Consider the following 21,895-nt stretch of genomic DNA (forward strand, 5'->3'; position numbering starts at 1 on the left):
ATGTTCCTCGACTTTTTAAATTAACACCTACCTTGGTCTCTGAATCCAAGGACAGTGTTTGAGAAGGTATGGAGTCTTTCATATTGGTCAGGTTTCTGGTGCTGCGGTAGCTATTGTAGAGTTCAGAATTAGTGAGCCCCATTGCTTACAGTGATACGACGAGGAGGCTTATTACAGAAGTGCCTGGCAAAAGAACCCTGTTACCCTGCTACTGTAGAACAGCCTTTAAAAAGAGAGAGGATCCGAATACCCCTTCAAGGCCATGTCCTCTGTGACCTCATGTCCTTCCACTAGGCTCTCCTTCCTAAAAGTCCTGCCACTTCCTACTGGCAAACAACCAGCCTTTAGCATGGAGCTCTGGGCAGACATTTGTACTCCAAACCAAAACATCTATTTTTTCCTCAGTGATCTCAGTTTCTAAAGGAAAGACCAAGACTACTCTGTAAGTCGGAGTTCCCTAAAGGAGTAGAACTAATGGAATGAATATATATTAAAAGAGCATTTATTAGAGTGGCTTACACAGCCTGTGGTCTGGCTGGATCAACAATGGCTGTCTCTCCAAAGAAAGACTAAGAAGCCAGCCAGCAAGGCTGAGTGCCTCTGCTGGTTTTCAGTCTACTTTGGGATCATCATGAAGAAGCAGGTTCTACACCATCAAAGGAATGCCTCAGCAGCAGGATAGATGAGCTCTCTATTGTGAGGGCAAGAATGTAAAAGCAAAAGCTTCTTTCTTGCGTGTACTTTACACCACCAGAGGGGTGTGACCCAGGCCTAGGGTGCGTCTGCTCAACTCACATGATCCGGCTGCCTGGGCGTTCGTTGATTCCAGATGTAGTAAAGTTGACAACCACAACTAGCGTCAGAACCATCCTGAGTTCAAATCTAGTTAGAGTCTCCTCTATATGGTTGTCCCGCCTTCCCCCTAGGTGTTTCCATTATGGCCGTGCTCCATGGTCTCATGCAGCGTGAGGTTGTCTCACTCTGTGTTCTGTGATATTATTGGGAGATAGATGGCAATGTTTGTTCTTAGCTCGATACCATTTTGACAGATGTCTTCTAAGTAGACAACATTCTCTGGGTTGATTTTTGTCTGCATAATCCAGTTGTTTACATATGTGGTAAAACACATTAGGGTCATAAAATAATTTAGTCATTGTTTAAATATGACACTTGGCCTGCAGGGCCTGTGTTTTTTTGTTTTGTTTTGTTTACAAAAGACGGTAAGTGTTAAAGGTAGCAAATTAGGTTAGAATGAATATTGGGTCTCTGGTGTACCAAGCCCATTTTCATCTGGTTATTTCAAGAGTCTGAAGAAAATAACTGTTCTGTAGAAGTTAGATCACCGATCTGATCCATCTCAGAACAGATTTCAGGGCATTGGTCACTCTCTGTTTGTTTCACTACATACGACACCAAATATGTTTATACACAACTGGCTTTTAGCAGAAAAATAGAGTTTTGTGCTCTTATTCAATGTGTATTTTACCTGCGCTGTTGTCTGTTTCACAGTATTTTATTATGCTTCCTTGCAGCTATTTCACTCAATTCAGAGAACCTGTTTGGACTTGTCTAAAGCAATTGTGCTCTATCAAAAGAGAATATGTTGTAAGTACAGTTTAAGTGTGATATCGAGCAAATAACGTGAAAGAGCAGGATGTTATGCCTTAGCATATCGCTTAATAAGTTCCAGAACTATTTAGGGGGTGTGTCCTTGTTCTTTCAGATGTATTTTATCATTGATTTACTCAGGCTCTTTTCTTTTTTTTTTTAATCTTTTTTTTTTATTATTAATTTATTCTTGTTACATCTCAATGTTTATCCCATCCCTTGTATCCTCCCATTCCTCCCCCCCCCCCCATTTTCCCATTATTCCCCTCCCCTATGACTGTTCCTGAGGGGGATTACCTCCCCCTATATATTCTCATAGGGTATCAAGTCTCTTCTTGGCTACTTGCTGTCCTTCCTCTGAGTGCCACAAGGTCTCCCCGTCCAGGGGACATGGTCAAATGTGAGGCACCAGAGTACGTGAGAAAGTCGTATCACACTCTCCACTCAACTGTGGAGAATATTCTGACCATTGGCTAGATCTGGGAAGGGGTTTAAATTTTACCTCCTGTATTGTCCTTGGCTGGTGCCTTACTCAGGCTCTTTTCAAAGCAAGTATCAGACTAGGAGGATTTTTTTTTTTTTTTAAACTGGATCATCCATGAATGCAGACATGCTTTTACTTTGCCAATTATAAACATTTTTTTCGGCTTTATATCTGGGGTTTTTTGATTTGAGATTATTTTTACTTTATGTCCTTGGTTGTTTTATGTTCTTTTTTTTTTTTTTTTTTAAGATTTATTTATTTATTATGTATATGGTGCTTTGGCTGCACATACACCTGCAGGCCAGTAGAGGGCATCAGATCACATTATAGATGGTTGTGAGCCACCACATAGTTGCTGGAAATTGAACACAGGACTTCTGGAGGAGCAGTCAGTGCCCTTAACCTCTGAGCCATCTCTCCAGCTTATGTTCATTTCTTAAATGGCAAGTAGAGAGGGAAGGAACAATTAGCTTATTCATTGATTATATTTTGTCAACAGAACTTTTTCATGAATATTTCTTACCTTATCTTATAATGTATGGGTTTAAAATGATGTCCCAACCACAGGACTGGAGAGAGGACTCAGCAGTAAAAGCATGTGCTGTTCTTCCAGGGGATTTGGCCCGAGTTTGGTTCCCAGCACTCACACTGCACAGCCCATAACATATGTAACTCCAGCTACATTGGATATAGTGCCCTTTTCTGGCAATTTCCTCTGTGGGCACATGTAACCACAACTACATGTTATACACACACACACACACACACACACACACACACACACACACACACACACAATGCCCCAACCACGAAATGATCTTCCAACTGTGCCAGCAGTGTCTGGCTGTTGATTTATGGGTAAGCCATGTCATCACCATCAGTTGGGAAAGGAAGGAAGAATTTTGTGCTGCTTAGACTGATCAGGACCCCAACTTCGATAGGGAACTAAAAATAGAATCATTAATGTGAGGGTGTTGCTATGTAGCTTGCCATAGAAAAGAAATGTCATAAATCTCTAGAAATAGACATGGGCTGAATTTTAGAGTGACATTTTAAACAAAAATCAAGCACAAATACATATAGCATGCTGCCCTTTATACAGGAAAGGAGATTATTAATAAAATATAAATGTATAAAAAGAAGGACACATGAAAATATACAAATAGTATGTATGTTGTGCTGAAGAAATTCGGGAATGGTAAAGCGCCAATGTCAAGGGTTAGTTCTCAGTTAAGCGGTGGCAGAGAGCGCGTGAGAAAGGGAGAAGGGGCTGTGGGGAATCGGGAGCGGGCGGGGATGTCACTTTACCTGACCAAGGTGCACAGCAGCTCTGTCTCTTAAAACTATGGTGACATTTTACACAGTCACAAAATACCTAAACCAGGACCCAGGGAGGCAGGGCACAGGGAAGTGGGTTGCAGGCAGACACCCACACCCACACACCCCGGATAGAATTGTACTACAAATAACATCATGGAGATGGTCAGATGAGGGAGAATAGAACTAACTTCAGGAAAGCAGAAGACAGTGCTTTTTTAAGAGGACAGTAAGGCTAACCACAAAAGAAGTACATACAAAAAGTGGAGCAGATATAAATGGATGGACCCTAAGTATATGGGCGAGCATTCTAAAACTACGTTATGGATATGAGGTTAAACAAGTAATTACAGTGTAGTTGAGAGTCTTCAGAAAAGGCAGCTAGAGATCGGGGAAGAAGGTGCAAGCACAGGAGTTGTACTGGAACATGGTCAAAAGAGTGACCCGTGGTGAACGGTGCCTTGGGGAACCATGAGAGAGGCTCCAAGAACAAAAGGCTCCTTTTGCCCAAGTTGTATTTTGATCCCTGGATTGTTCTTGGATGTGATTGTTCTTGGATGTGATTTTTGTGCCTCCTGTAACAAACATTCACATTCAGTTTGTAAGACATGTTTATTCACCTGGAATAACTGAGCTACAGAACCCAATCTGGTCAGTGCACCCTGAGTCTAGATATGGCTTTCTGCCTTGCTTTCCTGCGTTCCCACATACAATCTATAGTACATACCAGGCAACTGTGTTTTGATTGGTCTGTCCTGTGAACATTCTGGGAAAGGACTGCTCAGTTAAGATTTACTATGTGTTTACTAGCATTTATTTACATGTTTTTCTGATCATAAACAACCTTACTTGGATCATTGTTTTCTTTGTTACATTCGTGTATAAAAGTACACTAAAACTGACGTAAGACTGCCTGTAGCTTCAGACTTTCAGGTCCTTGAATCACACACAGGTCTAGCAGACAAGATCTGCACAAGTCTGCCAAAAGTCCACAGAGATGAAGTCATTGCTAGTAACATGTGCAGAGAAGTGTGGACAGAAAGGAACTCAAGTGACCGTGTGTGCCGGGATCCATACATTGTAGCTTTCCTATCTTGGAGGATCTGTAAGCACCAAGAGCCCATAGCACCGAGTGATACTAGTACTCTGATCTTGGTCTCTAAGGAAGTGACTGGCTTCAGGCACAGTGCAGGGGAGTTGAAGATGAGCCTGGCATTCCTTGCAGTGGCACAACCTAAGAAGGTCCTTGAGAAAGGATGGGGACTTAAAGGACACAGAGACAAGTCTGTAGTCAAACCTGGCACAATCAGAACAGCAAAATAAATGATAGCAATAAACTGTAAGCCATGAGGAAAATAACTTCGGACCATGATGGACAGGTAGACAGATGGGTGCATGTCTGCCTCGGTGTAAACTGAAAGTGAAATAAACCCTTTCTGCCCTGCTTTGGTTTCTGTTGCTGGAATAGAGTATGACCAAAAGCAACTTGGGGAAGAAAGGGCTAATTTCATCTTAAAGCCAACAGTCTATCATGAAGGGAGGCAGGAACCAACACCGAGAGAGAATGGCTGCTTCCTGCCTTGCTCTCTTCTGCTCTGGCTGGGCCAGTGTTCTTGTAGAGCCCAGGACCTCCTGCCCAGGGGTACCATCACTTCCACACTACTGTGGGCTCGGCCTTCCACATGAATCATCAATCAAAGCGAGGCCCCACAGGCCAATTCGACGGAGGCAACTACTCCACAGAGGTCTCCTCGTATAACTCAGGCCTAGTCTTAGAAGGTGCCAAAATCTTTTTTTTTTAATTTTTATTAATTTATTCAGATTACAACTCAATTGTTATCCCATCACTTGTATCCTTCCATTCCTCCCTCCCTCCCACTTCACCCTATTCCCCTCCCCTGGGTCTATACTGAGGGGGACCTCCTCCCCCACTATACGGTCATAGGGTATCAAGTCTCACCTTGGTAGCCTGTTTATTCTTTCTTTGAGTGCCACCAGGCCTCCTCACCAAAGGGAGGTGGTCAAATGTGGAGCACCATAGTTCATGTCAGAGTCACACCCCCCCCCCCCCACCGCCGCGCTCCACATAACTGTGGAGAAGGTGCCAAAGTCTTAAACTGCAAGAGCATCTCAGGAACTGTCAGACTGAAGAAAATGAAAGAGACTTAATTCCTCATTGCTGTGTGGGATCCAGGGCTAAATTCTGGAACAGAAACCTGAAAAACAATGGGAAACTGTGGTAAAAATTCAAATAAGTACTTTGGTTTCATTGATAGGGTCGTTAACTATGTTAATTTTCTAGTTTTGAACCTTGAGCCATAATAGTATAAGAACAAAGAGGAGAAGAGGCTGGGGGAAGGGTACGTAACAATTCTGAATACTGTTTATGTTCTTTAAGTCCACCATTATTTTAAAAGAGATTTAACAAACTGTAGGTCTGGTCATATCGCCACTTGTTTTAGAACACTTCATGCAAACGCATCACAGTTTATAAATTAGAAGCAGTCTGGTCCAGCTTGTCCCTTGGGCCCCATTTCCTTTGCCTCCCAGGCTATAGGAGGTCTTTTGCTCTCAGTGTTTCCTCTGCTTGGAATGTCTGTGCCCTAATAATACTAAGAATGGCTCCTTTTGTCACTCAGAATTCAGCTGCTGCTGGAGCCTTCCCTGACTACCCAGTCTAAAGCAGTCACTGTCTTACTCAATTTCTCTGGCATTTTTCCTTTTGTGTCTCGTGTCTGTGATTGTGTGTGCTTCATTTTCTTTCACCTGGCACTTGAATGCAAACTCTGGAGGGGTGAGGACAACCCGTGTCTCCTTCATCACTACTGGATTAGCTGTAAATCTGGACAGAGTTGGTTACTACCATTAAGGAAATTGATTTCGTAGTTCTTCAGTTGGTTTTTAATCTTTAAAGGGCTCGTCTAAAAAGATAATCAGCAAGTAAATGTGAGCTGGTTTTTAAATCAAAAGTTGAGAATTAGTTAATTGAAACTTTTGAACAAGAGGAAACTTTGCGTTATCTGCTATACATGCTGCCTGAGAATTGACGGTCTGCAGCCTTGACCCTGACAGAGTTTAAGCTCTCTGCAACACGCTGACAATCAATCGGAAGCAGCACAGAAAACCAGGCCTGTTTGCCACAAAGTTTAGTCCTCAAGTGTGTAAAATGACCAAACATTTTTCCTGAGTGCTTCAACCTACTTAGATTATTTAGGAGAGAGTCATGACACCAAGTGTAAATTCAAGTATCCTCAACTGGTTGCTTTTGGCATAAAGTTAAATGTGTTTGTTTGTATGTGACTTGAGACTTTAAAACTAAAAAAAAAAAAAAAAAAAAAAAAAAAAAAAAAAAAAAAAAAAAAAAAAGGAGACAGTATCCTGCTTTTAGAAGCAAAAAAGAAAAAAAAGAAAGAAAGAAAGAAAGGGAAATTGCTTTCCATAGAAAAGAAGAGGTTCTTAGTAGAATTTAAAGAATCCCATATGGGCCAATGAAGAGAAAATACATATGGCATTGAAAAGAAAATGATATAGGCACTTTTTAAGCTACATAAAACTATAGCATGGATATGAAACAAACATTTTAAATGAAATACAGTGTGCAGTGACAAAAAGACAAAAATCAGAGCTAGTTCCGTTTCACAAACATTTAATTAGTGCTATGAGTATAAGACTCTCTGCTTCGCCTGAGAAATAAAAGTCTGGATATAGTCTGTCTTTGAAGGCAGATTCTCATGATAAAGTCAGACACAGGCCCATGCTCACACACTCTGAAACTGACCCAACCACCATGGCAAGTGCTAACACATGTACCCCAAGGCCACTACTGTCCGGAAAAAAAAAATGGGACTGACCACTTGTCAGGCAGAGGGAGCCCTTTTTGGGCTTGGATCTGTGAACTTTATTTATTTGCTTATTGTTTTCTGTTTTGAGACCAGATCTCTACTCTGAAGCCTTGGCTGACACCAGTCGCTAGCCCCCTGCCTCTACCTCCTGAACCCAGGTACTCCAGGCATGCAGTACCACAGATGGCTTTGGGAACGTCGGTCTTGAGAGAGAAGTATGAGGAAGGGCATTGGTTATCTCATTAAAAATAAAAAGATTCCAAAATCCCTTTCCGTAGGCTTTGAACTTTTTCAAACTTAATTTATTTGGGGTCCCTTAATGCTTATACTTCCTTTCCAACCCACCTACCCTAGATAGGAGAAAAAAAAGGTTAATAGGAACAGGAGAAGTAGACCTTTCTAGACTCAGTTGTTTTGGAGTGATTCCACTCTTTGTTGTCAGGATTCTAGTAGACCCATTGAACAACAAACCAGTAATTCACTAAAGGTGACTGCAACCACAGCAGCTGGAACCAGAACCTTGAAACATTCGCCAGAGCATTTCCTTCTAGGAGCATCTCAAAGCAGAGCAATGACCAGCCAAACCATAGGAAGTGATGCCAAAACCAAAAAGCCAAACCCTTGTTTGGGATACATACATATACATGTATGTATGTATGTATGTATGTATGTATGTATGTATGTATATGTATGCGTGCATTTCCTTTCACAGTCCATACTAGGATGTTTATCAGTTGGCAAACACCATGCCCCTGCAAGAGGCAGTTCCTCTTCTAGTGGACAAACACCACACATTCTCTCACAAGTCTGTTTCCAGTAGACAAACACCGTACACCTTCACACTCTTCTATTTCACATCCCACACTTGAGATCAAAACAAGAGCAAGTTTACGCCCACTACACCTTTTCTCCTGTCCCAAGACTTCCTCCAGCAGTCCCAGAAGACTGGAGTCTGACGTAGACAAGCAATAGTGAGGCCTTTGGATCTGTGGTTCCCATCCAACCTCCTGCAGTAGTTGTTGGGTAGAATTTGGAGTGTGGGGAGACTGACGGTTTGGAGAAATAATTCAGACTGAATTCAGATCACAGTAGGAAACAGTTTTGAGTACACTGCATATGCACTGTGTGAAGAACTGGCTGCAGGAGACACGGGTTGTAATCAGGGTCTTTCTACAGCTTTGTTCTTTTATTAGGGTAACTGTCACGCAATTCCCACCATACCAATGGAGGCAGTTCTTGATGAGTTGATGCTAGATTCTGGGAAAAGACTGAACTAACCCAGCTGTGTGGCTGTGAAACCTGTGGTGATTAACTTTGCTTGGCTGCTCTCATGTTGTTGAACCACTTGTGGTTTGCCTGGGGTAGAGCACGGTTCCCTTCAGGCTTTAGAACAAGCTTGCCTCATAGAAAGCTTCTAGTAGCAACTTTTCCCATCCCTCATTCATGGCCTTTTTGCCACAGTCTGGATGACTTGTGAAAATGGACAAGAATTCCAGTAACATTTCAGATGTGGTTTTGATGCAGATGACAAATATGTGTGTTTGTGTAATCTTAGCATGCAGGAGACAGGGGCAGAAGACGGGTTGGGAAGTTGAGGCAATCTTGAGCTCTGTAGCAAGATTCTGTCTCAATATACCTAGGATAGGGCTGGGAAGATGGTTCAATGGGAAAAACAATTGCTTTGCAAGCAAAGCATGAAAAGAATTAAGAGGACTTTAGTGAGGATTCCAGCACTCAGAGGGTTAGGTATAAGCCATGTGCACCTGTTACCCCAGAGCTGCCGTAGGTTGGGAGGTAGAGTCGGGAGATTTCTGGGGCTTGCTTGCTTACCTCTAGCTTGGCGCCATGTTTGGTAAGAGACCAAGGGACTAAGGCACAGAGAGGTAAGGGACAGCCAACATCCACTCTGGCCTCAGTGCAAGCTCTGATGTGCATTTACAGTACACATAGCCAGTCATGTAGCTCAATGGTAGAGTGTTTATTTTGTAAACATAAGGTCCTGTGTTCAATTCTCAAGCCCTATGTTTGTGGTTCTGATGATGGTGGGTGTCTGGGTCTCTTTCTGACTGTTTCATGGATGCTCTGGCTTTATTAAATCAGTTTCTGAAATAGGGAGAGTGTGTGTGTGTGTGTGTGTGTGTATATATATATATATATACATATATATATATATATATATACACACACACACATACACATGTCATTACTATAAATAATAATACTGATTATTTTTGTGACTCTTTTGTTACCTTCTGAGAATATACTATGTACTCCTCCTAACAGTGCAAGAGCAATATCGAAAGAATCATACAGTTCTGTGACTTTCTTACGTTTTTCTACCCATCAGCTGGTAGACGGCATGTGCCAAATCACTGTCTTACTAAATTGCCCCATCTGTACTTGTCTCTAAAAATGATACCAGGTTTAAGCGTAATCAATTCAGATTTGGTTCCAGGTCTGGATTTTTAAAAATTTTACCAAATGGTCACCCTGATGGCCTAACACACCCTCAGTTCCCCCATTCCCAACTCCACCTTGCTTGTAGTGGCTGAGGGATTTGCGTTGCTTTACAAAGGTCAGAATGTAACTCAGACAGCGGGAGATCAAAAAGTCAGCCACAGAGAAGAATAGAAGGCAGCCAGCACCGCACAGTCTAGGCAACCACAAAGGGTCTCCACTGTCAGCCTTGAAAAACCCAACTCCCTCATTTCAACTAGCCTTTCAGTACAGAGGTCATTTTCTGGTTCTGATTACAGGGCACCCAACTCACTGACAGATGTATTCAAGGGAATTTGATCTCTCCTATTGTAAATGGAAGACCAGCATGGAAGTTAAATGGCTGGGTGGGGGAGGTGGAAGAACTTACCTTGCAGCCTGCCACTTGGATTTAATTTCCTCTTTTGCCTCTGAAGAGAGAGGGCCTTGGCGATTTGTCTCCCTGGCTTTCTTTGTCGTAAAAAAAAAAAAAAAATGCTCATTGTTCACGGCTACTTTCCCTGTTTTCTTCATCAGTCTTGTCTCAAGAAGAAAATGAACTGGGAAAATTTCTCCGATCCCAAGGCTTCCAAGACAAAACCCGAGCAGGAAAAATGATGCAAGCCACAGGCAAGGCCCTCTGCTTCTCCTCCCAGCAAAGGTGTGTGGCCTTCTCTGGGGCTCTGTTTTGGGGATCCATAGAGTCTGGGACCCTCTTCTTCATATGGGGGGAAATGCCCAGTTCTGAACGTTGCAGCCTAACCTGGAGGAGCTGTTCTCCACTTATGTGCTGTCCACCGGACCTGTGATTTAGATAGCATGTAGGATATGTTTTCCTCCCTGCTAGTTAAGCTTCTTTGTCGTCTGCTCTGTGGGAGGCAGTATGCATGCCAGTCATTGTGAGTGATTACATTTGACCTTCAAGTTGTTCATAACCATCAGTCTGACCCCCTTTCAGCATTTGATTAAAGCAAGAGTCTAAGGTTCCCTCTCCACTTTCTGTGCCTAATTAATGGCAAAGAGGCAGTGATCGGGATGCCCTGGACCACACTCCAGAGGCCCATGGCCAGCAGCATCACCTGGGAGAAAAATAGGCCCCACCCCTGTACCTACTAACTCAAACTCAACATTGCAACCACATCTACTGTTGATTCTGATGTACATAAGTTTGGCAGCCTCCAGTACAGGGGAAATTGTGACAGAACTGTTGAGTTTCACAACACAGCCACAACTAATGTCTATGGACTCTGTTAGCAATCCTGACCTTTGTGTCACACAGCCACTCTTTGTGTCAGAGAAGAGAGACTCATTCTCTCCTTCCCTGACTATCAGGCCCAAGAAAATGTCTCCATTAATATCATGCATAATTATACCTAAAGAAAGCTTTGCTGGTAGTTTCCAAGATTATTTAAGCTTCAGAAACTCACTTATTCAAGTTGTCCCACCTTTCCCCCAAGCCCTGTATTTACCCTAACGGCTTTCCCTCCCTGTGAGCCAAGAGCTGACCATTGTTTGGCAAGTCACCTGGCTGTTCCTATGGAAACCCAAGAAAGGTGGCACTAGAAAAAAAAGCAGTATCTATAGGCTTTTCGATGACCCCATTCTTGGACATTTTGGTTCTTGCTAATGACATTTGAACTCTAACTTGTAGGCGGTGGCAGCAGTCATAATTGAATATAGCCATTTCCAAGAGTTCTCTCTACCACAGTTTACTGCACTCTTTAAAAGAAGGATATTTTCTTACAATCTTGAATTGTACCTTTAATACTTAAAACAGACAAACCAAAAAGAGAAAAATTCTAAAACATGTACATTATAACCCCTTGACCGATAATTCTTTTGTGTACACAGTGTTCATTCTTACCAGGATAATGGATTCCTAGAAAATGAGAGAGTAAATGCTCTTATATTGAGAATGTAAGTATCACTGATCTCAGTGAGAAAAAGTTGAAGTGTGCTTTTACAGATAGCTATTTATAGAAAAAAGTGTCAAAACCAAGGTCACCTTGAGAGTAACATCACATTAATTATTCTATCCTATGGATATCCAGTTACAGTCTGGATAATTATATACCACAACGATCCCACAAGTACAAATATATTGTCTTAGTGTTAATGTTATCTTAAGCCTCCCTCCCCAAACCAGTAAAAGCAACCAACAGAACAATGCAAATGGTACTTGAAAGTATCTACAGTAGACTAGCAAACTGTAGTCTACGCTAGTCTCATGAGCTGCAACCAGCTCTGCCACTAGGAAGGTGGCCTGTCACACAGTGGCTTGGCTTTCTCAGCTGCTTACCAACCACACGGAATCCCACTTAGTTCTCCTAAATGTGAAGGAAGCAGGAAAATTACATGAAATCCTTCTGAATGTGACGTCTCAGTTGAGTGAACTTGAGTTAGAGTATTCCAGAATATTTTGGGGGAAGCAGGGGGGTTGAGCCAGGGTTTCTCTGTGTAGTTATTGCTGTCCTAGACTCACTTTGTAAACCAGGTTGGCCTCGAACTCACAGCAATCCCGCCTGCTCTGCCTCCCAAGTGCTGGGATTACAGGCATGTGCCATCACACCAGGATTCTCCATAATATTTTTTAAAGATCTATTTTAACTGTCTCTCTGTATGTCTATATATGTATCTATACATGAGTACAGGTGACTGGAGGGGCCAGGAAAGGGGCCAGGCCACAGGGAGCTGGAGTCACAGATAGTTGTAAGTCACTGGCATGGGTCCTGAGATGCAAATATGGCTCCTCATGCTCTTAACCATAAAACTAACTTTCTAGCCCCACAGAATATGCTTTTAGCACAAACAGCACCGTAACAGATAGTTTTTGTATGTTATGGTGTTTGATGATGTGTGCATTATTTAAAAAAAAAATAAATTAAAGAAACAGAAAGCAACTCCAACAGGATTCTCTTACCCTTGCATCCTATGATATACTCAGCCTGAGCCCCCTGGTTTTTCTTTTTTCTTTTTAGAATGTTGGCATTGTTTATTGAGTAGGGGGAGGGAGAGAGGGAGTGAGTGTGTGTGTGTGTATGCACACATTGTGTGGGGGTGCCCACTGAGTTCAGAAGAGGACATCCAATCGTCTGGGAGCCAGAGTTACAAGCAGTTATAAGTTGCTCACTCTGGGTACGAAGAACAGAATTCAGGTCTGCTGCAAGATTAGTAGTCCTCACTTTCAACCACTTTTGTCCAGGCCCTGTATTTGTAGCTTTTCCCTACTAAGGATAAGTATCTTGGAGCAGTCCCTTGGTTGTTTTATTAATTAATTATTCCCTTTTGGGTAGAACTTCATAAATGAAAAGGTAGGCCAGTCCTGCCCTGGAGGAGGACATTTTCAGTAAGAGAGAATGATTTTTTTTTCTTGGTCTGGACTCCTTTTCTTATACTGCAGTGAACGGATGTCACTGTCCTAATTTATATGGATCAACTTCTGGAATGGAGGTAGGCATGAGGGCAGATGAGGTTCTTTTGTATGTTCTTTTTTATTTCCTAACGTCATGTTATTGTAACTTTAAAGATATCTGTATAATTTCCAGCATTCCAAGGGATCGAAAGTGGTTTATATACAACTTTCATTTTCAGCAAATGTAGGAAAATATACAAAGTCTAGAGGAAGAGGAAAGGACTCAGAAAGTGAGCAGTGTCCTCAGGGAGCCATCTGAGGATGTTTATGTTTTTAAATAGATTCCCTCCGCACTATAAACTTCACACTGGTGACTTACTTCTCAGGCTTTGTGTCTGCTTCATGTTCTGTTGGATAAAAGGCATATTATTAAATTTTAACCACCAGTATAAAAGAGGAGCGTACCTCATGGCACAGTGACATGACTTTCTGAGAAGAGTTCTAATGTGTAGATAGGACAGTGTGAGCAAGCTGCTGTCATAGATATGCTCAACATTTAAAACAATATATTACAGATGAGAAGAAATATGGGGAACATAGTAAAAGAGATGTGTTTTTTTCTTAAGGCTTACTGCATCCGTGTCTTTGTAGACACTGGTGGAACTGCTGGAAACTGACTTTCACTCACCAATGCCATTGTCCCTTTGGCTGAGTAACTTTGCATGCAAATGGAGTCTCAAATGTTCCTATTATGTTTATTGTTTGCACCTTTGCCCTGAAAGTTTGTAGAGAACCCATTTTGTGTGGCTGGAGAGGGCTTGAGGCTAGGAGTGTGTATTGCTCCTGCAGAGGCCCCAAGCTTGATTTATTTTTTACATATACATTTATATTATTACACATATATACAATAAACTACCTACCCAAGTTTGATTCTTATTACCAGGTAGCTCACAACCACTTCTAACTCCAACTTTAGGGAGTCAGTAATCACTAGCCTCCAAGGGCACTCTTTGTCTCTTTGTCTCTATCTCTGTGTGTCTGTGTGTGTGTCTGTCCGTCCATCTCTCTCTCTCTCTCTCTCTCTCTCTCTCTCTCTCTCTCTCTCTCTCTCTCTGTGTGTGTGTGTCTCTGTTTCTCTGTGTCTCTGTCTGTCTCTCTCTCTCTCTCTCTGTCACACACACACACACACACACACAACACACAAAGAGAAAGAGAGAAAATTAGAAATAAAAATAAGTTTGATAAAAGAAAGTATATGTTTTCAAGGTGTGATTCGTCTAACATGGCTTTTTTGGTTTCAAATATGGAAGAAACAATATTTTATGACCCAAATAAATATTTTGCCTCGAGTTAGGATACACCTTCCTTTATGAATAAATGGCAGTTTGTTATGGTTACCGTTATATTAATTTTACACTTGCACACTATATATTCATTCCTGGTGTGATGTTTCTTTATGATTTATGCTTGAGACAGAACCTAGGCGTTTGCTAGTGCCAGGCACATGTTGTGCCACTGAGCTGAAGCTCTGGCCCTTTCCCGGCTCTTCTCTCCTCCCCCCCCCCCCCCCCCCCTTCTCCTCTTTCTCTGCCACCCCGTCTGTCTGCCCCCAGGATCTCAGGCAGCCCAGGTCTGCTGAGGGTAATCTTGAACTTCTGATCCTCTACTCCAATGGGGTTAAAGCTGGGTGCCACCACACCTGGTTTCTTATTTTCTTTTTATGAGGATTGAATCACATAGCCTAGCTGATAATACTGACACACCTAGATGCTCAGTAACTGTGATTTTTTCCCCAAATAATTTTAAAATTCTCAATTCACACTGCAACCCTGTTTCTGTTAAAGCAAACTGCAGGTGCCCTGACCTTTGAGGAGTGATCCAATCGCCCAGGTCAAGGATACCCTTGTCATGACTGCGCCATCCCACCACAGAAAACCCAAACTTCAAGAACTGAAGGGATGGGGAGCAACCAAGAATGGGAACAGAGGAAATAGGAAAGGCCGTGCCTTGACTATCCGTTGTTGACCTAGGTTTCGTTTCTACTTCAGATAAATACTGTATGCCCCAGGACTACCCAACAGCACAGAGTGCTTCCCAGTGGTCCAGTTCAGTAAAAGCTGAAGGATCGGGATGTGGGCAATCTCCTGATGATTCCCAAGCTCTCACACATTTTACTTAGTATCTGCCATGTCTCAACGAGGCATCTGTATTCTAGACAGTTTTCTAAATTCTCGGGTTTGTGATGCATGCAGAAGCTGTCGCCCTCCTTTGTTTTATGACTCCAGCGATGCCCTCTCGTACAGGTTGGCTTTGCGAAACCCTTTGTGTCGGTTTCACCAAGAAGTAGAGACTTTTAGACACCGCGCCATCTCTGATACCTGGCTGACAGTGAACCGCATGGAGCAGTGCCGGACGGAATACAGAGGGGCATTACTGTGGATGAAGGACGTGTCTCAGGAGCTGGATCCAGACCTCTACAAGCAAATGGAGAAGTTCCGCAAGGTAGGAAGTCTTCTGGGAGTTGGCAAAGGGGCACCTGCTAGAAGGCAGTGAAGTGTGATTTGCATCCCTCTGATGAGGAAGACATAACTCAAAAGCACCAAGGATGTAATTAATCATTGCTGACATTTTTTTAATGTGACAGAATACCAATTAATGTGATATATAATTCTCTAAGGATAAGACAAGAGATGGCTGGGATTTAGTAGCTGGTTTTAATTGAAGTCAGATTTTTATATAATGTGCACTTTTTTTTATAAGGTTGTCACTCGTAAATGCCCCACTAAAGATCCAGTGGATCACACAAATCTAAACTGTGAGAAGAGACTGTTTACCAAGCATTTTTAATTGTCATGCTAAAACTAGTAAAAGAATAACAATCTTTTGTAGGCACTGGTTGAATTGTAAGCTAGAATGACATTGACCTTACATGCTATCAACCTCTTCAGAAATTTTTCTGAGGAAAATCAGAGCCAAAGAAGTGAATTTTCTCTTAAATTTTTCCTGGAAGAATTGGTAAGCAGCCAAGAAATAATCTTCAGTTCGTTTTTTTTTTTTGAAAACACATTGTGTAAGTTTAGCCATTTGGAGCCTTTTGTGCAGAGGAATGCGTGCCACCACTGGGTGGCAGCCGAACACTGAGCATGTGGCAGGAGTTTGTTGTGCACAATCTTGGTAGTTCTTTGTTTGGGCAAATGGGTGTGTTTTAGGGTGTGAAAGAAAAAAACAAAACAAAACTCAGCCAAATGTTAAGCTTGAGATAATATTGTGTCAACTCCCCTCCCTTAGTCATTTCAACTGATCCATTCATAATGGGGAAAAAAATTGCCTAAAAGGCTTAAATTCCTTTTTAGGGACATCACTTTGGAACTCTGAGCCTGGAACCCTGGCTGGTATGCGGGAGGTTAAGAGTGGGAGTTCAGGGGCGGAAAGAACTTCTCTTACTCAAGACAGTGGTCATCAGTTCTTGACCTAGATGGTAGAGCAGCACTCTCCAAGTTAAGTTTTCTCTTGGTTTGTAGTTCAGACTCCCTCCCTGTAAAGGGAGCCAGCATCGTTTTTTCTCTCTAGTCTTTTGCATATCAGCATGTGCCTTCTCTGTAAGGCAGGCCACAGCGCCCAGGCCTAGGTGGGGCTGAGAAGTTTCTCATCAATGATGTCGATGCAATGGAACTATTCATCTTCTGAAAGAGAAAAGCCAGGCTTCATGGGAGTAAACAAATCAAATGTTTATGGATTGGCAACTAGATACTGGTAGGCCCAGGCTGTTTTGCAAGTTTTCTGACTTTGTAATTAGGCAGTCATTTCTTTTGTCATTAGTATTTTATTTGGAGAGTGAGGAGACTAGGGATGGAATGGATGTTAGAAAAAAGAAAGAAGGAGAGAAAAACAAAGTTGGCTCCAGGGCGCAGTGCTGATACTGTTTTTATTAAGTGTGGCCTTAATGTGTGCCCTAATGAGCACACACTTTTGGTAGGTAGCTAACCTGAGGTCAAGCAAGGAAATGGAAGCCTGAATCTTTGAAAATATGTACAATTTCCCCACCAAGAGACAAAGAAAGGGAAACCAAAGAATATACCTAGAAGTGGCAAAGGCAGCTTCATAGTAATGCCTTGACTATGAGGCCTTCATTCAGTGAACAGCTATTGGGTGCCTCCACCGTGCCAGATAATACAAGTGAACAGAGTTACTCTGAGAGGCAGAAGAATTTCATAGGGACTTGTGTTTATTTGGTTTTGTTTGGTGGGGGGTGGTTGCTAGCTGTGTAAGGGTGAAACAAAAACCAAGTCCTTCGTCATTTGGTTTGAACTTTGAAACATCTCCCATCGTTTAATGTCATCTATTTCCTGATCCTGGAAAATATGGGTGGTTTGGTTTTTTAAAAAAAAATCCTTTCCTGTGCAGTAGTAGCTGCAGCTGCAGCTGCCTTCCTAATCCTGTGTGTGCTGGATTCAATTTAACAGCTGGATGTGGTGGACTTGGACTTGGGGAAAGAATTTTTTGAGAGAAGACTGTCTTCGAGTGTATTTCATTAGAATGGACTCTCCCCCAGGACAGTGTTCTCTCCAGAGCCCAGAGTCAGTCCAGTGCCGGGCCCTGAGTTAGCACTTATGTGTCAAGTAGCAAGATTCCAGGCAGAGTCCATCTCTCCTCAGATGCCTCTGCACCTCCACTGCATGTAGGGGACCTCCTGGGGCTTTGGAAGTTGATATGTGTGGTTACAGAAGTAAGAGGTGGCAGCACTGATGTGTTGTTTGCTCTAGAGTGAGTTTTCTGTTCAGCTACAGTGTATTTGCAAATCAACTCTAAGGTAGCCTTAGAATCTTGCCCCAGTGGGATTTCGCCTTAAGCAGAGTCTCTTGATTATCTCTCAGGAAGGTGTTACCTAAGTGATTTGGGACAGTGACCCAGGTATGCTTAAGGTGTGTCCTCAGGGTCCTGTCTGGTACAATAATGATTAAAGGGGCCACACAACAGATCTGCTAGAAGGTTTGTTGTGGGAAAAGGGGAGAGAGAGAGAGTAGGGTGCCCATGATACAGAGAAAGAGAGACAGAGAAAGGCAGAGAAATGAAGAGAGTATAAGAGGCTGGTGGTATCCATTTTATACAACACATACCTGGCATGCACCTGGCGGGCTTGTGGCAGCAGGTGATGATGTCAGAGGTTGCTGGGCCCCCCAGAAAGGCAGGCTAATGGGAAGACCTGTATGCTAATGCTGTCTCTTCAGCACTGTCTTCTCTTCCTCCACATTTCAGCTGATAAAACTGTGGCTTTAGTTTTGGTTGACTGCATATTATTTGGAGGAGACAAAGTTGTATATTTTACTTCATGGTTCCTTCCCCCCTCCCCCCATTTGGAATTTTCAGAATGTATGCATTCATTTATTTGCTCATTCAAAGAGGAATATGACGTTATCAGTAAGTTCTGTCTTAGGTGATTCCTTGGACAGAAAACAAGTAAACACAATTTAGTGTATTGAAATGGTAACACGAAATAAAACTAAACTAAAATCTAGACTGGGAGTCCCAGATGAAGTAACACCTCCCCCCTCCCCACCCCGCCCCCCAAAAAAGGAAAGAGTGAATAATAGTGTGATGGTTCATGCTGTGAGCTTGCCAGCTAGAATCACCTGGGAGCTGGGTCTCTGGGCATGCCTGCGAAGACAGTGTTATCTTACTTACATTAATTGATGTGGGAAGATCGCCTTAGTCATAGACAGCACCATTTCATGGCTTGAGTCCTGGAGTACATAAAAAAGAGAGTAAGTTGAGAGCGTACATAAACTCTTTGTTCTCTTCTGACCATGAAGGTAATACGGCCAGCTACCTTAAGTTTCTGCCGTCTGGACTTGCTACCATGATGGGTCGTACCTTGAACAATAAGCCACAATAAACCTTCTCCCATTTAGTTGTTTTTGTCTGAGTATATTATCACATTGACAGTAAAGAAACCAAGGCAAATTGGAAGCACCCGGACAGAGGGAGTGGAGCACAACAGAGTGCAGAGTGTTTGCCTGACAAAGGCCCAAGGTGGAAGCCACCTTAACATCTAGAGCCAGGGCCCAAGTGAGAAGGGTGTGGAGACAGGGGTGCCTCAGCAACAGGGCCTGAGAGAGAAGCGGGCCTAGAGAAAAGCTATGAGGAAGGAAAGGAAGAGTGTTGAGAAGGGGATGGGTGTTACAAAATTTGTCTTCCCAAAAGCTCGGTCCGATTTCGTGCCAGAGCAGGGAGTGGAGGAGTACAAACAAGATGAAACATGGCATGACGGAGTCACGGAGGGATGGAGACCAGAGAGAAACACACTGTTCTGACCTCTGGCAGACTCAGGAGAGTGTCACTTTAATTACAAAGCTCTTTATTATTTTTAGAAATAAGCAGAACAAACATAAATAAATGTCAAATTGCAAGTGAATTTTCACCTCCAGCCGAGATTATTGTGTTCCCGAGCATTTCCCAAATGTCAAGAAACGTTTCGAACAACATAGTCATTGTGAGCAAAACAAGACAGATGAATGAAAATTTAAAATTAAAGGAAGCAAATGATCTGGCACCCTCTGCAGCCCAGAGGCTGTGGATGGCGCTGCACATAGCATTAGCTGTTGTTAAGTGTTCGTGTGGGGAACTGAGGACACAGAGAGGAAAGCTTGATCCTGGCCTTCTAGAAGAACCCTGCCAGTTATCTGTTCCTTATCAAAATGACCAGGAGGAAGGAGATGCCTGGAGAGAGAGGCCACACAGAGCCTCTCTCCAGGCTGCAGTGTAGGAGCCTATGGGTGAATTTACATGGCGGGTGGTCGAGGCATGGTGCTGTTTGCCCGTGTGCAACGGGAAGCTCCTCTTGACAACATGCTACACCCTGGTACCACGAGGTATTTTATGAGCAAAGTTAGTGTGTGATATATGTACCCTTTGAAGGCGGAATGAAAGGGTATGATTTAAAAATAGAAGGCAGCTCCTCGTAGCAGATTACATCAGCTAGAGCTGTGAGCTCCAGCAGAGCCTCGGTAGCCTGTGCCCTTGAGAGCTCCTGTGGTCAATTAAGTGTCTTGTTTTTCTTGAAAGTCAGAAATGGGATGGAGGGTAATTATTCTAAATGGAATGAAAGCCGTGTTAGGTGTAAGGAAATAGTTCTGAAGCCACTAAAGAGATAGTATGGAAACGTATACATGGGCATTTGTAGGACGCAGCCTTTGTAGACAAGGGTATGGAAAGCGGTGCCTTAAGCAGAGCCGTTTACTAAATGCTTTAAGGAAACCCGGCAGCATTTGTCTAATGTTTCCTCACAGTGATTCAAAAGGCTGTCTGAAAGGCATGGTAGGAACTGTGCTGCATGTGCTGGGACTCTTTGGCCTGGCTGTCTCAGCTAGAGATACCATTAGGTTGCAGAGTCCTGTCAATTCACTAATCATGGTGTCAAAGGACAAGTTACAGGAAGGCTGAGTACCGAGCACCTGCAGGTTACTAGCTATCCGTCAGTGGTGACCCTGGATCCCAGTGGTGACAGTTACAGCCTAAGAGTTTGGTCAGTGACTGATAAAACAGCAGTAGTATTGATAATAGATGTTCCCTATTTTCCCCTGTGAACAAAGACTTGGGTTAATTAATTTGACAGGTTTATTAATTACTGCTGAAATCATTGGTCCTTGTCAGAGGTCAGGCTCTTTTAGTGATTGAGGGCAGGTCCCAGGGGATTTGAGCCTCTAAGTATTACAGGATTGTCACCACCACCCACCCCCTTCTCCTTGCCCTGTGCTGGACGCCTTCAGTTTCTGCCTTGTATTTCTCGTCTCTGCATAAAGCCCAGTACACAATTCAATTCAAAAACCTGAGACCCACCAACAAGCTGGGTTGAGTGAAGAGGCAGTAATTTGTTTGGTCTGTACAATGGGCCAACACTAAGTATGTAAGGAGAGCTTTTAACCTTCCTGGGCTTTTCTTAGTTCCTGTAAAAAGAGGAAGAGGGCTGACTCCGTTGTTTCCTCTGCCTCTTCTCATTCTAGAATTCTACATATGGGCTGAGCCCTTTTATGAGGTGAGGTGAAAATTCCTTTTATTAAAGTTAATGCTCTTTTACATGTGTCTGCTTCATAGTTCGTCCTGTTCATTGGTTGGTTTGGGATATGCTTGTGTTTGTTTTGCTTTGGATGTTTAACTAGGACAGTTGTTATTTGTGGTCCCCCAAGAAGACTGAATCTTGCTGCCAAAATGCCATAGGAAAAGCCTGCATTTTCACATGGCATGACTTGGAAGGGAACTAGTAATTGTAGCCTTGCTTTCAACTCTGACTTTCATAAGATGAGGCCTTTGGGCCTTTGTGCGTCTTTATTGATTTTTCTCCCACTGAACTTAGTAAATTCCAAAAATCTGCTTGAGGGCTACACTAAGACTATTTGGACTAACACCCTCAGAAGAGATAAACCCAGCAGAGCTGGAGGCTACTCCTGCCCAAAACTGGGAGGGAGGAGGATGGAGCTTGTGTCCTGAGTCAAGCTTCACTCCGTCCCCGGCACTGCCTGCACCATCTGTGGACACTTGGTTGCGTCTCAGTCTGATTCTGCATCTCTGGGTGGAATCACCGGGCTTCCTCCCTCTGTCGCCGTTCCCTGTAGCTCATGGAGCTCTGCAGTCTGTCAGCTCATCTGTGAAAAAGTACAGCCAGTGGGATGGGCAAGCCCTTCCTTCTGTGGTGTGTCTGCCTCCTGCCTCAAGGTCACTCTCATCTCGCTGAGTCCACTTACCTCCTTCAGTGCTAGAAAAAAAAAAAAAACTCAGAATATTACATTCATAATTCTTGGTCAGAGGAGCAGCCTTTGATGT

General features: G+C 43.0%; 1 protein-coding gene across 2 annotated transcripts in view; it reads left to right on the forward strand.

Moving 5' to 3' along the window:
* Ica1 (islet cell autoantigen 1) overlaps positions 1-21,895 on the forward strand; it is a 139,421-nt gene that overhangs the window by 26,976 nt on the left and 90,550 nt on the right. For both annotated transcript variants that reach the window (XM_051151931.1, XM_051151929.1), the window contains exons 4-6: positions 1,533-1,605; positions 10,264-10,387; positions 15,382-15,580. In XM_051151931.1, coding sequence (XP_051007888.1) covers positions 1,533-1,605; positions 10,264-10,387; positions 15,382-15,580 — 396 coding nt within the window. The remainder of the gene's footprint in view (positions 1-1,532; positions 1,606-10,263; positions 10,388-15,381; positions 15,581-21,895) is intronic.

The sequence above is a fragment of the Acomys russatus genome, chromosome 10 (genome assembly GCF_903995435.1).
Source record: "Acomys russatus chromosome 10, mAcoRus1.1, whole genome shotgun sequence".
NCBI lineage: Eukaryota > Metazoa > Chordata > Mammalia > Rodentia > Muridae > Acomys > Acomys russatus.